We start from the raw sequence: 19,761 nt of genomic DNA, 5'->3' as shown, positions 1-19,761 counted from the left end.
AAAGGCAGAAACGTAAGAAGTTATTGATCATTAAATTGAGTGCTGTTCAACTCCAACACCGTGTTTAGTGTTTTTCTTTTATTTCTTGATATGTTCTACAGGCAGTCTTTACCCATCATTAAATGTGATGCTTTAGAAATTAAAGTGGATTAATAAATGTTTGTGACTTGGCCATTGACATTCACAGGAAGGTCCAGATTATTAGGTGTCTTGAGATTTTCATATGAAAATGAACCATTAATCCTTGGTGCTTCATTAGAACACCTACAAAATGGGCTATGTGAGAGAAATCTGAAGAACAGAATCTGTTTCTGGAGTAGAAAGTAGGATTAGTAATATTTGATATTTTGTTATTGCTGGAACTTTGCTTTGTTGTAGGATTAAAGACATTTCTCTGTACTGTGAATCTTGCAGTCACTGTGTTCATATGTGTATTATTTAAGTGTATATTTTATTGTCTTTACTGCTACAGTGGAACTATGTGTGCTCTTGCTGGGTGAAAGGACCTCAAGGGGGACAGTTTTACTGCATATATCTAGTGAAAATAAAAATTGGATCAATTACATTTTTCATTTTTATTATTTATATCTCTTATTACTTATTCTGCTCCTTATTGTCTAAATTGTTACTACTGTAGTCTCCGTTCTCACCCAGAGGAGGATGCCCCCCCCCCCCCCTTTGAGTCTTGGTTCCTCTCAAGGTTTCTTCCTCATGCTCTGGGGAGTGTTTCCTCCCCACTGTCGCCCTTGGCTTGCTCACTGGGGGCTTGGACTCGGACATTTGTAAAGCTGCTTTGTGACATCTGTTGTAAAACAAAAACGCTTCATAAATAAATTAATTTGACGTGACTTAACCGAGTTGGTTCAGCGTGCTCTGTAGGTGCTAGCTTCTCCACATGCTCATTCCAGAATTTTATTAATCCCGGGGGGATGCGAATGCTTGGTGGCTGCCTGCTGGTGCTTGATCCAATGTAAGCTTCGTGTCTTATTCTGTCTGCCGCTGGAGACTGCTGCATCTGCTGTTGTGAATGTGCCAGCCCGGCAGTCATCCCTTCTCCAGGCTATAAGTGTAAAGATAAATGCTAATTAACGCTACACAGACATGCTGTAACGCACACTGTTATCTTAACCCGCTATTTCATTCATCATGTACTGTGTGAAGATTGTTCATGTGGAAAAGTAGTTGAGCCTTTATAAGACTGAACAAAAGTTTGTTTCATGGCCAGCAGAGCCGAGACTGAATCCAACGTGGTAACTCATCCACTAACTCCTTGGATTATGTCCCAGACTGGGATTAAACCTATGTCACAGGTGAATCATTGTTGGAAATAAAATAATGACCAGTCTCTTCTCTGTGGTAGAAGGCTGAAACAGGCATGTCCTGTCAGGACTATGAGCGGTTTTCCATTAACAGATACCATTAGCACAATGAGTTCACATTCCTCTTATTAATCTGATTGACATGTTTATCTGGGTTCATTTTGCCATAAATGAGATGTGTGGTTAGTCCTGTCAATAGTTATTAATAGCCATTGAAATGTAATGTGATTGGCGGCTTAATTCAGTTCTTTTTTAGTTCTGGTGCTGGTTGTTGCAGGACGTGCTCATAGGTTGTCAGGTGTGAGACTGATTCTGTTCAATGTTTGCAACTTTTGAGCTAAACCTAAAAATAAGTTACATATCTGACACTTGCTGTGAAAGAGGATTATGAGCTCATTCCAGACCTGACCCAGCAGTGTGGGATACAAACTACTTCTGATAGCAGGGAGGTGTATGATGAGGAGACTTCTAGAGCCCCATCACGTCAATGAATCACATCTCTCTGCTCACCCCTAATTCTATTATAGCCCCCTTTGACAGACATATGCAGAGACACAGAGAGAGAGAGAGAAAGAGATGGATGTAACCCACATACATCCACCCATACACTCTGAATGACTCACTTACTTAGCGAGGTACTTTGCTACAGGGAGCTGGGATTAACATGATGACTGTGGCATTTACCGGGCCCAGCCCTTCCTGACTGGGATCAGGTTCACGTCTGCGCCTTTCCAATCCTCTCTGCCATCTGTCATGCGTCATCCCTAAGATCAGACCTCATCCGAGCCTCCATACGCGGCCCGGATTAGATATGCCTCAGCACGACCTGTCATCTACAATCACATTAACGGTAATGAGGAAAAAGCCCCTGCGTTTGGCTCCCGCAGAACGAGGCGTAAATGAAGATGGATTGGAGACGGAAAAGACGCTCTCGTCTGGCAGCTGTGCCTTTAAGTGTGTTGACACTCTGTGTACATGCTTTATCAGATAAATTCATTGCAGTTATTTCCCGATTTCCTAATTTCAAATGCGATTATGCACGTGCAGCATCAGTCTCTCCATCACAGGCGAGCTGTTTGGGGGAAGCCTTCACCTGTTCTGAGAACTGGCTGATGACCCTTGGCCACAGCAGACTGGGACACCAGTTCACTTAAACACAAAAATCTGCCTGTCGACAAGCATATTTACTGGTCCACATGCAGTTGGAGTGTACTATTGGGGCTGGTTTTACTGGTCCACATGCGGTTGGTGTGTACTGGTTTTGGGCTGGTTTTACTGGTCCACATGCGGTTGGTGTGTACTGGTTTTGGGCTGGTTTTACTGGTCCACATGGGATTGGTGTGTACTGGTTTTGGGCTGGTTTTACCGGTCCACATGCGGTTGGTGTGTACTGATTTTGGGTTGGTTTTACTGGTCCACATGTTGCTGGTGTGCACTGGTTTAGGCTGGTTTTACTGGCCTACATGCTGCTGATTGGTGCTAGTTTGTGTTGGTTTTATTGGTCTATATGATGCTGGTGTGTCGTGGTTTGGGCTAGTTATACTAGTCTTCAGGCTGCTGGTTGGTGCTGGTTTACTGGTTTACATGTTGCTGGTCGGTGTTGGTTTTACTGGTCTACATGCCGCTGGTGTTTCTACTACCTTTCTCCTTCTCTGCTTTGACATCCACAGACTGGTGACTGGCTACACGGTTTCTCCACTTACAAGCTGTTATCTGCTATTTTTCATTTGTGAGACTTAATTGTGACCCTTTGTACTGTACAACATTAACAACATGTTTTTAATCATGAACAAAGATTATTTCATTATTTGATTATTTGCCTTAGAATAGTAATTATATCAGTGTGCAGTAATTATGTATTTGTGCAGAAATAATCTTTGATAAATGATATTTGCTTTGAATTTTTTTAATGACTGCAGTGCTAATAAATTAGTCTGAAGTGGATTAGTGTGCTAGTGTTGGGTGCCCAGGTCAGGATGTGCTGTAGTCATGAAGGCAGATTGCATCATGTGGCCAGATGCAAACAAATCGAGGTCATCGCCGCAGGACACGACAGGAATGATTTTTTGAACTGTGTTGTAATTACAGTCAGTTCCTGTGGTGTCATTCTCTCAGTTAGACAATAGGACATGACTGAATTAGGTTCAGAGTCATAACCTTACCCTGCATAATTTGCTCCTTGCCACTTGCAAGCCATGTATGGTCATTGTAGCTGCAGTGACATTTTGCAGAGACTGCATCTAATTATGCGCTGAAGTATTCCTTCCAGATGCAGCCTTTCTTATAAATATAGGTGTCTTGTTTCAGTCAGTTTTCCTTTGGGAGCACTCACTCATTGCAGCGGACTGAAATTTGTAGCAAGCCCCATCATGATATGATTTCTCTAATGAAGATCAGGAAGGCAGGTATTTCACCCCAGGACTGGGGCAGAATAAACCAAACCCACATGGAGGTTGAACTTTGAAATGGAGAATCCTGGGACAGCTCTTGGACGAAAGCTATATGTATAAAACAAACTTGTCACAGAGGGCCTTGCCAAAGTGTCCAAAAATCAGTGAAAGGTCAGTCTGGGTGTAAACTTGATGAACAGGCAGGGGAGGCTCAAGGGAACAGTCTTCTTTGTTAGCATCCCTGTGGAGCCACGCCCCCTGTGCTGATGAGCCCTGCCCCCTGCGTTGAGGAAACCGGCCCCCTGTAAAACCTGTCACAACAGCATGTGTTTACAGAGACAGGCTGTCTATCTTGTTCTGCTATAATCATTCTGATGTCTGGAGTGACTTACAAATATTTGTCAGTAAGACAAGGTGTGCTCTCTGCAAACTGCACCTGTGACCTTGGTGTTGTAAGCACCTTGCTCTACCTGTGCTACCAGGTGAACTGCCAGAGTACCTCTGAGATGTGTGTGTCCAGGTGGGGAGAGTGGTGCTTGCATTCCAGGGCTGATTCCCAAAGTGTCCTCTCTCCGAGTTCTCCTCACTGGTGCCAATCCATCAACCTCCATAACCAAAGCCTTCTGCTCCACGTTCAAGTATATTCAAAGACCTGGGTTCTCATACCTCAAAGAGCTTTGTTGCTTTGAGAGCTGGCTTGGACATCTTGACAAAGGATCATATTTGACAAATGAAGAACATTGCAGTTTTTAGATGTTTTTCGCCTTTCAGTCGTCCCTGAATTATAGTAGATAATCATATCCGGATGTACACATGCTCTTAAGATGTAGATCACCTTTCAGCATATGTTTCTTCTTAAACCACTGCTAAACCCTGGAGGACTACAGCCTGTATGGAGGAAAACAATTACATACAATTACATGTTTTCTTTCTAAACTGCTGTGCTTTCCTGGGATTTTTTGCATAGACACCAGTGCTGTTTATGAGAGTGTTGACTTTTGAAAAAAGTTATTTTTGTCAGGAGATGTGACCAGTAACAATGTTAAAATTGTGTAGGGTGTAGGGTGGGGGCTAACAATAGACACAGGGGGTTCGGTCGGAGTGGTTTTGAGTCTGTGAAACAACACTGGGTCTCACACCCTGTATCCCGCGGTCCAGCGGCAGGGATGAGTGTGGGGACAGAGACGTCTCAGAGAGGTTGAGAGCAATGAGACAACATTCCATCTTTTGTAACAAATGTCTCATCACTGCCTTCAGCATGGAAGTGATCTTGTCCCTCTTTAGATCCCATTCAGAAAGTTTCCTCAACAGGATAAATGGTTGTCACTGGGGGAAGGAGGGCGGGGAGATTGGGTTGGTTCCCATCTTGATCAGGGCAGACCCACCCTGTCTCTCCATCATCTAGAACAGACTGCTTAGCTCCCTGCTCCAAATAAGGTAGAAAACATATTTTTGTTGCTCTATGTAATAATGAAAACAAGAGAAAAGTTTTAGGACCATTCATCAAACAATTATGTTTAGTTCAGCAGCACACACTGGACCTTGATAGCTTCCATGAAGAACACGGCCTCAAAATCCATATTCAGTCTGCAATGCATCAAAAAACCGTGTAGCGCTGAAGAGGAGGAGAATTTCTGCCCTATCTCCAATACTGTCACTGTCAGGCGTCATTGGCACCCGGAGGAAATGCATAATTCATATTTGCGCCAAAGTTCACTTTATTAATATATTCTGACTCTTTCCACCCTGGGTCCACGGCACCATATAAGCTGGAGAACACTGAGGTTGAGGCCAAGCGCTCTGACAGCGTTGTGCTTTGCTGTCATCGTGGGGCAGGACGATCGCTCGAATGTTGCATAATTCATGCCGGCTCCTTGAGTTCAGGTATCATTAATTATTCCAGCCCTCGTTTTCTCGTTTTCAACTTGTGAGATTTCAGATTTCAAAATGTCCTGTTCTGCTCCTCGGTGATCCTGGAGTTGGAGCAGCTACGCAAGGCACATGTCATGATGAAGGGTTTTAGCAAGATCTTACAGAAAGGTTTTTGTTTTCTTTTTCTTATTTATCAACTTGTGTCAACTGAGCTTTTGTTGAATAATGAGCAGTTATGAGCAGATCTGAATTTGGACAGGTTGTCTTAGGCAGTTACACAATCATGAGAGCACCGCTGCTGATCAGTGAAGAGTCACGACAATAACGAGAGATGGCACTGCTGCCGATCAGTGAAGAGTCACGACAATCACGAGAGATGGCACTGCTGCCGATCAGTGAAGAGTCACGACAATCACGAGAGATGGCACTGCTGCCGATCAGTGAAGAGTCACGACAATCACGAGAGATGGCACTGCTGCCGATCAGTGAAGAGTCACGACAATCATGAGAGACGGCACCGCTGCTGATCAGTGAAGAGTCATGGCAATCACGAAAGATGGCACCGCTGCTGATCAGTGAAGAGTCATGGCAATCATGAAAGATGGCACCGCTGCTGATCAGTGATGTGCTTCTGAAAGGCTGTGCTTTTAATTTGTAGTTGTTGCTGATTTGGGTTTTTTCCCACATGTTGTCATCATCATTTTAGAAAACCTGCATTATTCTGCCGTGCGAAACATGTGAGTCAGAATCATTGTTCACGAAGGCATCGGCACGCCTCTGCTTACAGCTTCTCCTGGTGCCTTGAGTCAAAAGATGACCAAGAGAAGAGATGGCGTGTGGGACTTCCCTCCGTGTGTAAACATGCTTGCTGCTCCGTTCTCCCTGTGCCTATACGACTTCGTCACAATAGGTCACACAAGCGTAGGGGAGCTGACGCCCTTTGTAGACACCGAGAGTAAACCGAACGCACACTTCGCCTGTGTGTGTTTTGTGCCAGTGAATGTATGCGGTTTTTGTTTGTGTGGGTAAAGGGTGTGCGTGTCGCCTCAGAGGTAAAGTTTTACTGAAACATTTTGTATGTTTGCTCTCTTCATGTGAGTTGCTTAGCCAAACAGCCCTTGTGGTGTGTCATAAGAGAAGGAGTATGTGATGATGGGTGACATTCTCCCATACCCGTCTGAACTAATATTGACTTGTTGGCTTAGCTGTTTGTATTTCCTGTTATTTGTTCTGTTTCTGTAGTGGTGACATGCACTTATCTCCTTTGTACTTTGATCCTGGCCTGCCGCTGTCTCTCCTGTGCACTTTGGTCTCTGTTATGGTCTCTGTTATGCACTGTGGTCCTGGTCTCTTCTGTGGTCCAGCCTGAGGGCACCATGCTACACTCTTTATCTGGCTGGTTTCTTACCATCTGTTTGCCTAATTATACAGTAAAATGATGGGGAGGGAGCTGTTCTTTAATTAGACTGACAAGCCAGTTCCTCCTTGACAAGTTCCCAACTGCGTGTGTGTCTATGTGACTGTTTGTGTATGTGAGCTGTGTTTGTGTGAGATATGCTCATATGTGGGTAGTCTTGAGTAGGCAGGCAATGTCATCTCATGTTTCAAGCGTTGCTGATAGAATCCAGGCTGGTGAGGGTATTAGACAGCTAACAGTGTTAAATGTGATGTAAATATAAACATTCTCAGCTTAAACAGCCTTCGAAACATGCACAGCTATTTCCTGGCATTAAGTGACCCATATCTCAGGGGAGGATTGAGGAAGTACTCCGCGAGGTCATATAGGGAGCACCCCGGCATCCTTCACAGCCCGGTCTGGGTATCGGCTCTGGAGCCGATGAAGGGATGGTGCTTTGTGGTTTGGGTGGATGTTGCGTTTCCATGGGGCCTGCGGCAGTCTATCTCACAGAGCCCTGCGGTGCTAACTGGCAGCTTCACCCTCTGCCACGTGGCCGCTTACCCTGTGCCAGTATACGACCCTGCATCTAATGCAGCCTGTGTGGCTTTGCAGGTCAGCGTCCAGCTTGTAGAGCAGAGCAACAACAAAAAAATGTGTTCCCTCGGCATACGGTGTGACATTTCAGCCTGAGATTTTACAGAATGACCGTTTCATGAAATGCGCGCTGCGACTCTAAACAACAGCTCCGCGCCTCACCTTAGGGCACAGAGTGGTATAATCAAACAGAGAAACCTTGTTCATACAGTTTTCTCATCATAGAGATCCCAAGCGAAGCCATAAAGTGTAATAAAAGTTGCCATGTTTCCCTTTTTGGCTGTCAGCACAGTGAGGAAACCTCTCTAGTCAAGTGTATGGGCCTAAACTCCCATGGGAAACATTGCAAACCCCACTGTCAGCAGCTCCAACTCGGGTCACAAAGAAGACAGAACTTATTTCCCATGGGGACACATTATAAGCATGTTCCCTCTGAGTTGATTTGGAACCTTGGTCCTTGGGTGCGCTGTAATATGCTGTAAGTGTGGACCGCGATTATGTTCCTTAAGAGGTACAAGGAGAACAGTGACTGCCTACTTTAATGCCACAGTCAAATGTAGCATGGCACCTTGACACCTCTAAAGGAGATGCTGCCATCACCACCACTGATGATCTGACCTCCATTTTTAGGGGTCGTCTCAGTGTTTTTTCTCCAGAGTTGCATATCTCTCTTTAATGCCCCTTAGCCATTCTTATCACAGCTGGCACAGCACAATAATTTGGCCGCCAATTTAATCCTGAATATAATCAAAGAATAAAATCCTTTGGCAAAATTGCATCAGAGTGATAAATGACCTTTGTTACTTCTTCATCAAAGGAATGACATCACACCGTGATGAAGAGCCTAAGGCTTTGGACAAAACACTGATACTGAGCCACGGTCATTCCTCATGTGTGACTGATGCTCGGTTTCAGTGATCGTGAGGGTGCCGCCAATTCGGAAGTAGGCAACCAATACGTCAAAAAAGTCCGAAAAAAACCCCAAGCACAAGAGTGCTTCACAACAAAAACAGGTGGGAAGAAAAATAAACTTTTGCAAAATACAAAAGCGTTATTTCAGAACTCAAGACAGCTCTGTACATCTTATATTGCTCTAATGCACATTCTGATATGGGAGTCCACACGTTGATTTGATTTCAAGGGTGAAAGATTTTCTCTCAGTTACAGCTGAACGTTTTCCACCTACATGCGAGTGAAGGAGTTTAAAAGTGAAGAAATTCTACAGGCTACCAGTGGTTAGCTGCACTGCTATTGCCGAGCATGCCGAGTGTGGTCCCGGCTAGACTCTGAGGAGTTCTACAGACTCACGCTGGACAACCGGGACTGGTACGAAGACGACCAGTACTCGGGAGTTGGACTCTGCAGGGCCCTACTACCCCTACGAGGACTACCGCGAGGTTTACGCGGAGTATGAAAGGACTGGGGAGTACAGCGTGGTTAGTCTGTGGTCAGACTCAGAATTCGATGGTGTGAGGGAGCAGTCCATGGAGGTGGAGGTGGAGGATGTCCTCTATGGGGGTACTCCCACTGTCAGCAACATCGAGTCTACAGTCTCCGAGAGTGACGAGCCTCCAGCACCCAAGGTACCACCCAAGGCTCTGCCCAGGAGGTGCCGCTCAGGAGTAAGCAAGCAACCCCCTGCTGTGCACAAACAGGCGACCTCGTTTGAGAAGAAAACTCCATCCACTAGGGGACACAGCCCCGGAACTCGTATGCCCATGCTTAAGCCTAAGGACACCAGTGCCCACCCCAGAGACAGGCAAAGTTGCTTGTGTGCTTCCTGAAACGGGTGCACAAAAGTCACCGCCCCCCAAATGTGCAAGGGACTATCCACCGCAGATGGGTTGGACTACAACCCAGCCAATGACTGGGGGACATGCTGGTGCTCTTGTCGTTACACATAACACAACGTAAATGTTGAATTGACTGTTCAGAATGCACAAAGACCTCCAAAGGTGTCTATGAACATTTTATGGTATAGACTGGAATGGCCAGTGGTAATCTGTCATATGGACTAGAATGGATGATGGTAATATGTCATATAAACTGGCATGGATTATGATAATATGTTGGATAGGATGGAATGGCCAGTGGTAATCTGTTCTATGGACTGGAATGGCCAGTGGTAATCTGTTCTATGGACTGGAATGGCCAGTGGTAATCTGTTCTATGGACTGGAATGGCCAGTGGTAATCTGTAATATGTACTGAGATGGATGATGGTAATCTGTAATATGTACTGGAATGGCTAGTGGTAATCTGTAATATGTACTGGATTGGCCGGTGGTTGTATTGGCTGCCTCAAATCTCATTTTTGTCCATATCTGAATTACAGAACTATACATTTTATTGAGGATCTGGTGTCTGTGTTACCTAGACAGTTAATCTAGTTAACTAGACAATTTTTCTCAATATTTACATTTTAATTGATTCTGGTTATTGGAGTTCAGAAATATTTTTATTTTATTTCAGACATATTTTTATCAATATTATTATTGGAGTTCAGCATTGTGTCTGTGTGTTCAGCATTGTGTCTGTGTGTTCAGCACTGTGTCTGTGCGATCAGCACTGTATCACTGTGTCTGTGTCTTCAGCCTATGTGCAGTGTTGTAGCACTAAATGTATTGATAATGTACAGAACTTTGATCAATAACTATTGGTTTAAATGTGCTGTACAAGTAAAATTGACTTACTTAGATCTGAAGTGTGTGAGCAAGAGAAAGTCAAACTAAAATGTTGACTAGTTAGTGTGTGCTATCAAACAAATTATTGCTTCAGTAGTAAAACACAGCCAGTGGATCCATTCATCCACGTCACATTTGTTCCACATTTAAGTGACTCTTAAGGTCTGTATTTACCATCCCAGAAACAAACAAGTTTTATATTAAAGTTTATCGTTCTCTTGCCTCAGATGAAGCCCATATTCCCAACCAGTGTGCTGCAGCAAGTCCGATAGGTGCTAATGAACGAATACCGTGCGCCCCTCAAGATGGGAATGATGATACAGCTTCTTTAATAATGGGCCTTCAGGGTAAAGATGACAAGATTAAAAATAATTGCGGCAATTCCAGAAACCCCCCTCCACCCCCAAGTTCTTCTAATACTGGCAGTGCAAACTTCTTTTCCTCCAGTTTCCTTTATCTGCATCTTGCTCTTCTTCTGGGCTTCAGTGGCGTGGTGGGGGGAGGAGATCCAGGGGTGTCGTGTGGCCTCCCCTCTGGGGCTTCCTGGGGCTGTGTGCCTTGCTTGTGGAGGATGCACCAGCAGTGAAAGGACACTTGACTCATCCACCAATTGCTTGGCATCCCTGGTTCTGAATATCCAGCTGGGAAGCCTCCGTTCCCATCGCGTTCTGGTCACCAAATTTCAACGTTCTGTGCAGTCACCTTTATAATGGCGTAACTTGTGAGTGGAAGGGTTTACCTTGCTACAGCATGTACTCTTATCATTTCCCATAATATTTCTCTGTTTGATTTTCTCATTTTTTCAATGTTGGCTGATTTGGTACATTTTTCTGTCAACAAATTATGGATGGGATTTATAGCATTGGATTAGTGTAGCAGACACGGTAACCATCAGAAAATGCCAGTTTAAGCATCCCACTGTTCTTCCGGGCTGTGATTCATGATGCAATGGCCATTTATAAAACAAGTCTCATTCCAATGGTCAGCGCAAACAAATATTGTATGAGCAATAGGCCATCTGTTTCTGTTTCTGTCCACACATGGGAAAAAACAATAGCCAAATTATTAAGGACATAATAATTTTAGAGAGAGAGAGAAGGAGAAAGGCTGAGTCTGGCCAAGGTCAGGCAGTTTTGGAAATTAAAACTTTTTTATGCCCCCTTTCCTTCCATGACTCACCTGCCCCTTGAGCCCATGACTCTGCCCCCTGTCAGTATTTATATTAGTAGCCCCATTGAATGAGCTCTCGTATATGAGTTAAACTGGGCTCCTTCTGCAGCTGTTCATTTAAGTACATCCTGGCCCTTTTCTCTTGATGTTATGGCATCAGGCCTGGTTTGAAGTTTTTTTAACTAAAACTGCAGCCTTACCGTTGTCATGCAGACGGCCTTTATCTCAGCTGGGACACTGAAGTGTTTAAAATTATTAGTGTGTGAAGTCAGGTACAAGTAGGAAATGTGAATTAGCATGTAAATCACAGCGCCACCCATGTGTAGCATAAATTACATTATGCTGCTTGCTTTTGTAAAAAAAAGATCAGTCTTGTTTTTGTAGTGTCTTCACCCCAAAACGTTGTCTGAATTACAATGGAAGCATATGAATGAAGGTGGAAGAACAGGGTCAAATACCAAACCTGATGCTGTTCTAAACATATATTTTCCTCGTTTTCCTCAAGTTGCATCCTGAGATTATTGAGGTTTGATTAGCACAGTGGTTATAATGCAGTAGCTCTGCGGAAATGGTCAGATGTGCAGACGTTACACTAGATAAATGCCCCGATAGTTGTGCCACAGTTGCCCTTTAGCCTGAGGACTTTGATCCCCTGCTGTAGAAGTGTTTTTTGCTGCCATGAAAACTGAAGAAAAGTGCCAAAAACAAACCGTTTTGCAGTTTCAGTGTGATGTCATGAACCAGTAGCCAAGGCATAGTGTATTCTAAAACACTAGTGGCACAATGGACAAGACTTCTATATAAAGCATCTGAGTTGAAAGCTGTGCACGCACTGTGTCTTTGTATGTTTGTAGACTAGCACCTTTCTGTAATGACAGCTTAATTTTAAAGCAGGTCTCAAAATGTGGGAGCAGCTAGAATTGATTGGAATTGATATACCATGATTCTAATAACATGTCTTTGAGACATGTTATTACGACTGTATAAGTGTGAGAAGAAGGTGGACTATGTTAAGCACCGGCAAGCTGATGGTACTGTTTCTCTTGGTTTGTGCTTGGTTCTTTTGGTTCACACCATTTTTAAACAGCCTGATATAATTCATGTCCACATACAGCTGCATTACTCAATATTCATCCCATAGACTATATCATTCCTTACAAAGGTCTTTGCTGAATCCAGCTATGAAACATCTCTTGGAGGCCTACGGCGAGGAATGTAAAAACTCAAACCCACAAATTTGGGAGATTTTTATAGCTTGCAATGTTTTCTAAAAAAGCATCTGTCAGAGATGAATCTCCATGGGACAGTTGATTACAATTTTCAAGTTGCCATGTTAATAACTGCCAGATGCTTGTACTCATTTGGGCTTTCTGTAATTGTTTAGCTGTATGTCATGTGCATAATTTAACCTGATGAATAGTCTCACTCTCTCCAACACCCCTGCCCAGGGAATTTCTGTGATTGTACATTTTGCACTGAATAATCTATGGCTGTGTGTGTGTGTGTGTGTGTGTGTGTGTGTGTGTGTGTGTGTGTGTGTGTGTGTGTTTTCATTTCTGAGAGTTTGGTAGTTGAACATTTCACATTCCCTCTGTGGTTCAGTGCAGTCACCTCTGACACACCCACAGTCACTCCCTCTACAGCCAACTTCATTAAAGATGATAGAGTTACTACACACACACAGTCAACGTCATTAAAGACGATAGAGTTACTGCAGGCAGACACTGGAGTACCTCTGCATGTGTATTAACAATACAAGAAAGTGCACTTTTAAAGTGTGCACTTATGCTGTGTGTGTATATATGTGTATGTGTGTGTGTGTGTGTGTGTGTGTGTGTGTGTGTGTGTGTGTATATATATATATATATATATATATATATATATATATATATAAATTCCATCCATACACTATAAACACATACATGCATTAAATACACACTGTATATCTACTCTGGCAGAGGCATATAGAGTACATTAGCAAGTGTAGTCTATATATTCCTTGCACAGATACAAATATAGTCCACACACACACACACACACACAAACTGCTCTCACTGAGATTTGGCCCATTTCTTTTGGAAAATAAACACATTCTTTGTGCAAACAGGGCTGAGTCATCTGTTCTCAGCACAGCGATCACTGCTGGGTTGAAGACAACTCTGGGCCATTTCAGTGTACAGCATTGAGCCAAATAACTACATGTCCTCCAGCAGACAACTTAGCACACATGCCATCTTATCTCAGCAGAAGCCCCTGCTGCTGAAGGCCTGGCAACCACCGGCCTTTGATTCGCATGCCACTTTCAGCCAGGGCCCTAAATGTCTCCCATGTGACCAGAGACTCTGGTGATCGCAGCTTTTCTGTCTGCTCATGCTTGGGCCTCCAGCCGGACCTGGCCGGGCTCCTGCTCTCAGGGGTGATACTGGGGAGGGTGCACATATGGGGGTGGCACTGTCCAAGTCCTCTGTTCTCACTCAGTGGAACTTGATGCCTGCCATAGACTGGCTTTGCGAGAAAGTCAACGTGGCCCACAATCACAGCCACCGAGCCAAAAATAGCGACTCTCGTTCTGGGGTTTCTACTGGTTATTCTTGTCAATTCGGAGCAGCACATATTTCACTCACATCCAAGCCTAAGTTGTACAGTAGTTGCTTAAAAAGTTCCCACTGGGTTTCCAAGGCTTGAGATTTATAGGGGTCATTTCTCTCTGTAGACAAGGCAATGCAAGAAGCATCAGTCAGATGACAAATGCCACAGACAAGCCCATTCATTACGGCTGTCAGGTCCCAAGCAGAGCGAGCGTCCTGGTGAAATGTCCGTCACTGCTGTGATCCCTCCCCTTTCGGAAGTTACCATCATGCTTTCCAGGCTTTCGTACTTCTCTTGGGTTTCCTCTGTGGATGAGTTATTGTTCCATTCCATCACAAAGTTCCATTTTTTCTTCTTTCACTTTTTTTTTTCCCACATCCATCCTTCCATGTCTGGTTCCTTCATAGGTGACAGCGGTCATGGGTCAGTGCAACTCCATCTAATTTTCTCAGCACATCCCTGCTTTTGTTTACAGCGGATAGGGGAATAGTGCATTAGGCCCGGGCTCCTGTTCTCAAGAAAGTTAAATGAACGGAGATGGATGTGGTTTAGAAGGGATGTGCAAACAGCCCGTGGGACTTAAGTGATATGAACACGTAATGGTTGATTCCATCCTATATCACAGTGCAGACTTAAATCATCCAACCCTAATGTGGTTGTCTGTTTCAGGAGCAGTACAGCACCTGATTAGAACTGTAATTGAACTGGGAGCAGAGATTTGACAGGAGAGTTTAGTGACTAGGTTTTGTAATAACAGAAAACAAAGTGATGGCATCAGACAAAAGGCATTTTGGTGTAAGTCTTCTTTAGGTGTGTAAAACACATCTGTCCTTGAGTGTCTGCATAGCTCACCTGTTACTGATTCCAGATGAAAGCATTTGAATATTTCTGTTTGCATATCATTCTTAACACATGCACACCATTGAAATACAATCATGGTTCTAGTTGATAAAGAATGTTTGCATGCATTTTCATCTTAATTAATTAAATTTGAGAATCGTGTCTTTGTATTGCGTGTGCACTATTTGGATAATGTCTCAGTTTTCCTGCCAGGTATTCAATATTGAACATAGCCTTGAGTCACAGTGCTTGAATATTTTACATAGTTTGTTTGCGCTTGAATTAGGTGGCATTTCACAAATGAAATCTACCCAGTGTTTAATTTCTTTTTAATCAATCAAACAAAGAAAGAAGTTTGGCTGTTGATTGATCTGGCAAATCCACACGCCGAGGTCAGAACTGAAGTGTCCAAGCATGGAAATGTCTCTAGTACCTCACAGAAAGGCAATGGCAAATGATATTAGATATTATAGTAGACAGGCTTGGGCCATTTCTGTCCTGAAGGCTTTTTTTTTTTTCCCTTTTTTTTTTTTGAGTTATCAGCTAATAATAAAGTTACTCGTTAATGAAGTTGAACTGGGGATGTTAGAGCTAAGAAAACATGCACTGATCAATAATTCTTGGTGGATACACTATAATATCCTACAGCAGTATCGTTAGGTTGGCCAGGGACGTTGACCTTGGAGATCCCGGGATCGAGCACTTCTCATGCGCTGCAGAGAACAACTTTTGACCTGGCGCCTCTAGCAGTGGACCAGCTCTGACAGCAGCAGGAGGAGCACTTTGGAGAAATTCCTCTGTGTTTATAAATAGGATATTTACACAGCACCCCCACCATGGGGCTCAGACAATAGAGAATCTTTAGGGCTGCAGGACTTTGCTCATAGGGTCATTGGCTCAGGCCCTCTGCAAGAGTAGAAATCCCACTCAATTTGTTGCCAGCGTGGCGCACAAGAGAGCTGTGTGCAAAAGAAAGAATTACAGTCGATCTGATTCTAGGTTATTCACTCTGTCGCCCTCAACCCCAAGATATCCTAGCAGGTATCACTGTAGTCAAACAAGCAGAAACCTGCTGCCCTTGCTCTGAAACCCCAACCAGCTGATTTGGTTCTTGATTGGTTGGTTCATGTGAAGGGAGGGCCTAGGTGAGCTTGGTTTTTGATTAGTTGGTTCATGTGAAGGGAGGGCCTAGGTGAGCTTGGGTAGTCCAGATAGTCTGTACCTTATATTATCATAAGAAAAGGATCTCGAGGCAAAGCTCTTCACAAATAGACTTAAGGCCAAGCACAAATATGAATTATTATTGAAAATATTTGAATATTTTGTGTTTGGTACATTTTCTTCATCCACAGAATGTTTTCATCTTTTTTCTTTCATGCACATCTGTGATAAGTGTGTTTAATGCTCATTATTTTTCTATTTGTGTCTTTTTTTCTCTTAGTGCCATGCCTGCTTTGAATAATCTTCTGAAATGTTTGATACGAGCTTGTCTGCCGGTTCATCCAGCTTTAGTCTGAAAAAGCATTTATATTATTCTTCCTTTAACTCGTGAATAGACTTTAGCCTGGTTTCCCTTAATGGTGATTAATTCTGTCTGGAAAAGCTGTTCCTTCACTGAAGTGCTTCATGACTCCTGACACACTTAACATGTGTAACCAATTCAATTTGTCCTTCTCACTCTTGAAATGAAATTTCCTCCTGTATCAGTGGTATGTTTGTATTGTATATTTGTGGTAAGTCACTTTGGATAAAATGTAAATGTAAATGTTCTCACTTCCTCTAGAAAATTATAGAAGCTCCATATGTCATTTACAAAGTCATGACAGCTAGAATCAGGACAGGGAGACAGTGTTAAATCTTCACTTGAGGTAAAGTGCCTCAAAGAAAATGACTAAAAAAGATACAGAGTCCTCAAATGCTACAGCTGATAAGAAGAGCACAGAACCAACGTGGACAAAACCTTTCACATATTTATGCTGATGTAGTGGTCACTGTGCTTTCCAAGCAGTTTTTACAACTGATTTATATAAAGATGATTGTGATTTAGGTTTGGTGGCCAAAACCAGAGAAACCTTAATGTACTGAATAAATACACACCATTGAAAGAAAAGTATTTACCTCTATTATACTGTCACTCAGAATCTATTCATTTGACTGATTTGTTGAGCATGTTTCCCCTAAAATAAAATTATAACTGAATGGACAAAAGAAAAATAATTATGCTGAACTCTTCTCTGAATATGTTAAGGGGTTGATATTGCCAATGCCAGACTTACTCAAAGAAAGTGTTTCACCTTCTAGCTGTGAGTAATAAATTCACTAATGAAACAGAACAGCGCTGTAGGTAACATATCCTCCCTCTCTGCTTTGCCTTTGCACCAGTGAATGGAAGCAATTATTTTACAAAGAGGATGTATATGGCCTCAAATGTATTTGCCCTTGAGAACCGATGACCACAACTACTAGACTGTGGTATTAGACTGTGGTACTAGACTGTGGTATTAGACTGTGGTATTAGACTGTGGTATTTTACATTTTCTCAGTCATAGTCTTGGCTACCATGTCAAACTCTATGGATATGTTAGTGTCTCTCTCACGCATGCACACATGCATACATACATGCATACATACACACATACATACATACATACATACCTACATACATAAATTATATATATATCATTAAGGCCATCTTGACTCTGAACAATCACAATAAATTAAACAGAAACATGCCTAAAACATTAGAATTGTCAGAAATGCAATAAGAAAATATTCCAATAAGAATAAGAATTGCAATGCAAAATTAGAACACAATGATAAGCCTATAAATAGCAAAAGACCTGGTAGATGTTGTAGCAGTAGATGTTTAAACAACATTGTTCTAATACAGCAGCAAACACCTAATTGGATAATTCAACAACCCTCATGTTGAAAGTTTAAAAATTTTATCAATGACAGGCACCAATGTTTAGTATTACCATAAAGAGGATACTACACCAGCATATCCTAAAAGGATTCAGCACAAGATACAAAAACAGTTCATATGGTCTGACAAGGGGCTGAAAGTAGAGGGATTGTGGAAAGTAAACACCAAGGTTGTCCCAGTGCTGACAAAAGGTTGTCCCAGCTGTGACCTTGAGGAGTTGTTCCAGCAAATCTTGCTCATGATCCAAAACACACCACCTCATCAATCTGTGAAACACGGTGGCATGGCAACCAGTAGATCAGACTTACTTCTCGTTAAATTCTGAAGTGTACAGAAGATTAAACTAGGCTTCAAGATCCAGTGAACAGCACCTCACTGTGCAGAAGGACACAGGCCCAAAATGTATTTCTGCGGTGACTACAGAGTACTCCAGGGTGAAGAGTGAAACGTTTTTGACTGACCAAGTCATTTAAGTAGTACCTCACCGAGCATGACTATTATTCACTGATAACAAAGACAAAAGAAAAATGCTTCAACCAGCATGTCTGGAAATTACTTACAGATGTAATTACTTACAGATTGAAGTTACTTACAGACATAATTGCTTACAGACAGAATTATTTACAGACTGCACTGTTAAGGGACTGTCAATCATGAAGAGACACTGCACTACTCAATCCAGTTCAGTGTTTTCTCTGATTTAATAGATTTGGACCTGAGTCATTAGTACATTGTCAAGCCCTTCATAAATTAAAACCCTGCAGAGGTTTAGAAGGTCTGTCAGGTTAAGTTAGGTAAATAGGTAGAGAGGGGGTCGTGGGTTTGCACACCTTTCAGAACCATGGACAGCACTCCGCTTCATGTGCAGAAATCACTGTTTCAATATGGCAAAATCATGAATTCATACAACTGAGTTCAAATAAACAATGATGGTTCAACACAGGCACCATTTTTCAAGTGAGTAGTTCATGACTGGTAATTTCTTGTGTTTGTCTATTTTTACACATTAATTACAAATATACAAATATATATATATATAAAATTAGGTGTGTGTGTGTGTGTGTGTGTGTGTGTGTGTGTGTGTGTGTGTATATATATATATATATATATATATATATATATATAAATCTAGTTATTAATAAAAATATATAGTCGAATAACACAAGATAGTCAAGAATAAATTCATTAAAAACCAAGAACATTGCCAGCTTTGAAATTATTTGAGTGGTTAATTCTATATTTAAAACAACTACATTACTACATTAATGTATTTAAGTTTTCGTTTAAATCAGTTTGAGATCATCTTTCCATACCAGAGTTAGAGAGGATTAACGGACTTCATAACGTAACTTGAAACTGATTTTTGAAAATCCAATAACTGCACTATGATAAAGATAAGTGCTCATTTTAAAAATGCAAAACAGATCGAAATTAATCAACGACACAATCATAATTTATTGTAATATTTTATCATTTTTAAAAGTTTTTTACATTATAAACATTTCAGGTTGGCTACGTACACATTACGTTGACTCTACTGATCAAACTTCACTCGGATCGTTTTAACTAAACAGATCGGAAGTACAGGAGGCTTTCAGGTGCGCTGAGCTGCAGATAAGTACAGAATTTTCTTGAAAGCTTTTCGGAAATCTCTATTGAAAATTGTGTAGATTATGGGATTCACAGAGCTATTGCAGTAGCCTATCCAAAAGAAGAGTTTGAATAGCCCTTCCGGTACATTACAGCTTTTCCCGCAAACTGCTTGCAAGCTGTAGGTAAAGAAAAACGGGAACCAGCAAAGCACGAACACCCCCATCACCACGGCAAGAACGAACGTGAACCGTTTTTCTCGCATCTGAGCAATCTTTGTTTTGGACACGTTCAGCTGTCGGTTTTTTTGCTCCTGGCACATTTGCGAGGCGCGGTTTGTAGCCCACGAGATGCGACAGTTGTCTTTGGGGCAGCGCTCCGTGCCCTCC

General features: G+C 42.4%; 1 protein-coding gene across 1 annotated transcript in view; it reads right to left on the bottom strand.

The window, feature by feature from the left end:
* Positions 1-19,242: 19,242 nt before the first annotated feature.
* adra2da (adrenergic, alpha-2D-, receptor a) overlaps positions 19,243-19,761 on the bottom strand; it is a 2,458-nt gene continuing 1,939 nt past the window's right edge. Inside the window, exon 1 of the mRNA XM_027017106.3 lies at positions 19,243-19,761. This exon is cut by the window's right edge and continues 1,939 nt beyond it. Within this exon, the coding sequence (XP_026872907.2) occupies positions 19,377-19,761 (385 nt within the window). The 3' untranslated portion in view covers positions 19,243-19,376.

Source organism: Electrophorus electricus, chromosome 4, assembly GCF_041902795.1.
Source record: "Electrophorus electricus isolate QZ-2024a chromosome 4, ASM4190279v1, whole genome shotgun sequence".
NCBI lineage: Eukaryota > Metazoa > Chordata > Actinopteri > Gymnotiformes > Gymnotidae > Electrophorus > Electrophorus electricus.
The sequence above is the reverse complement of the archived record's forward strand: the minus strand, read 5'-3'. Positions and strand labels throughout refer to the sequence as shown.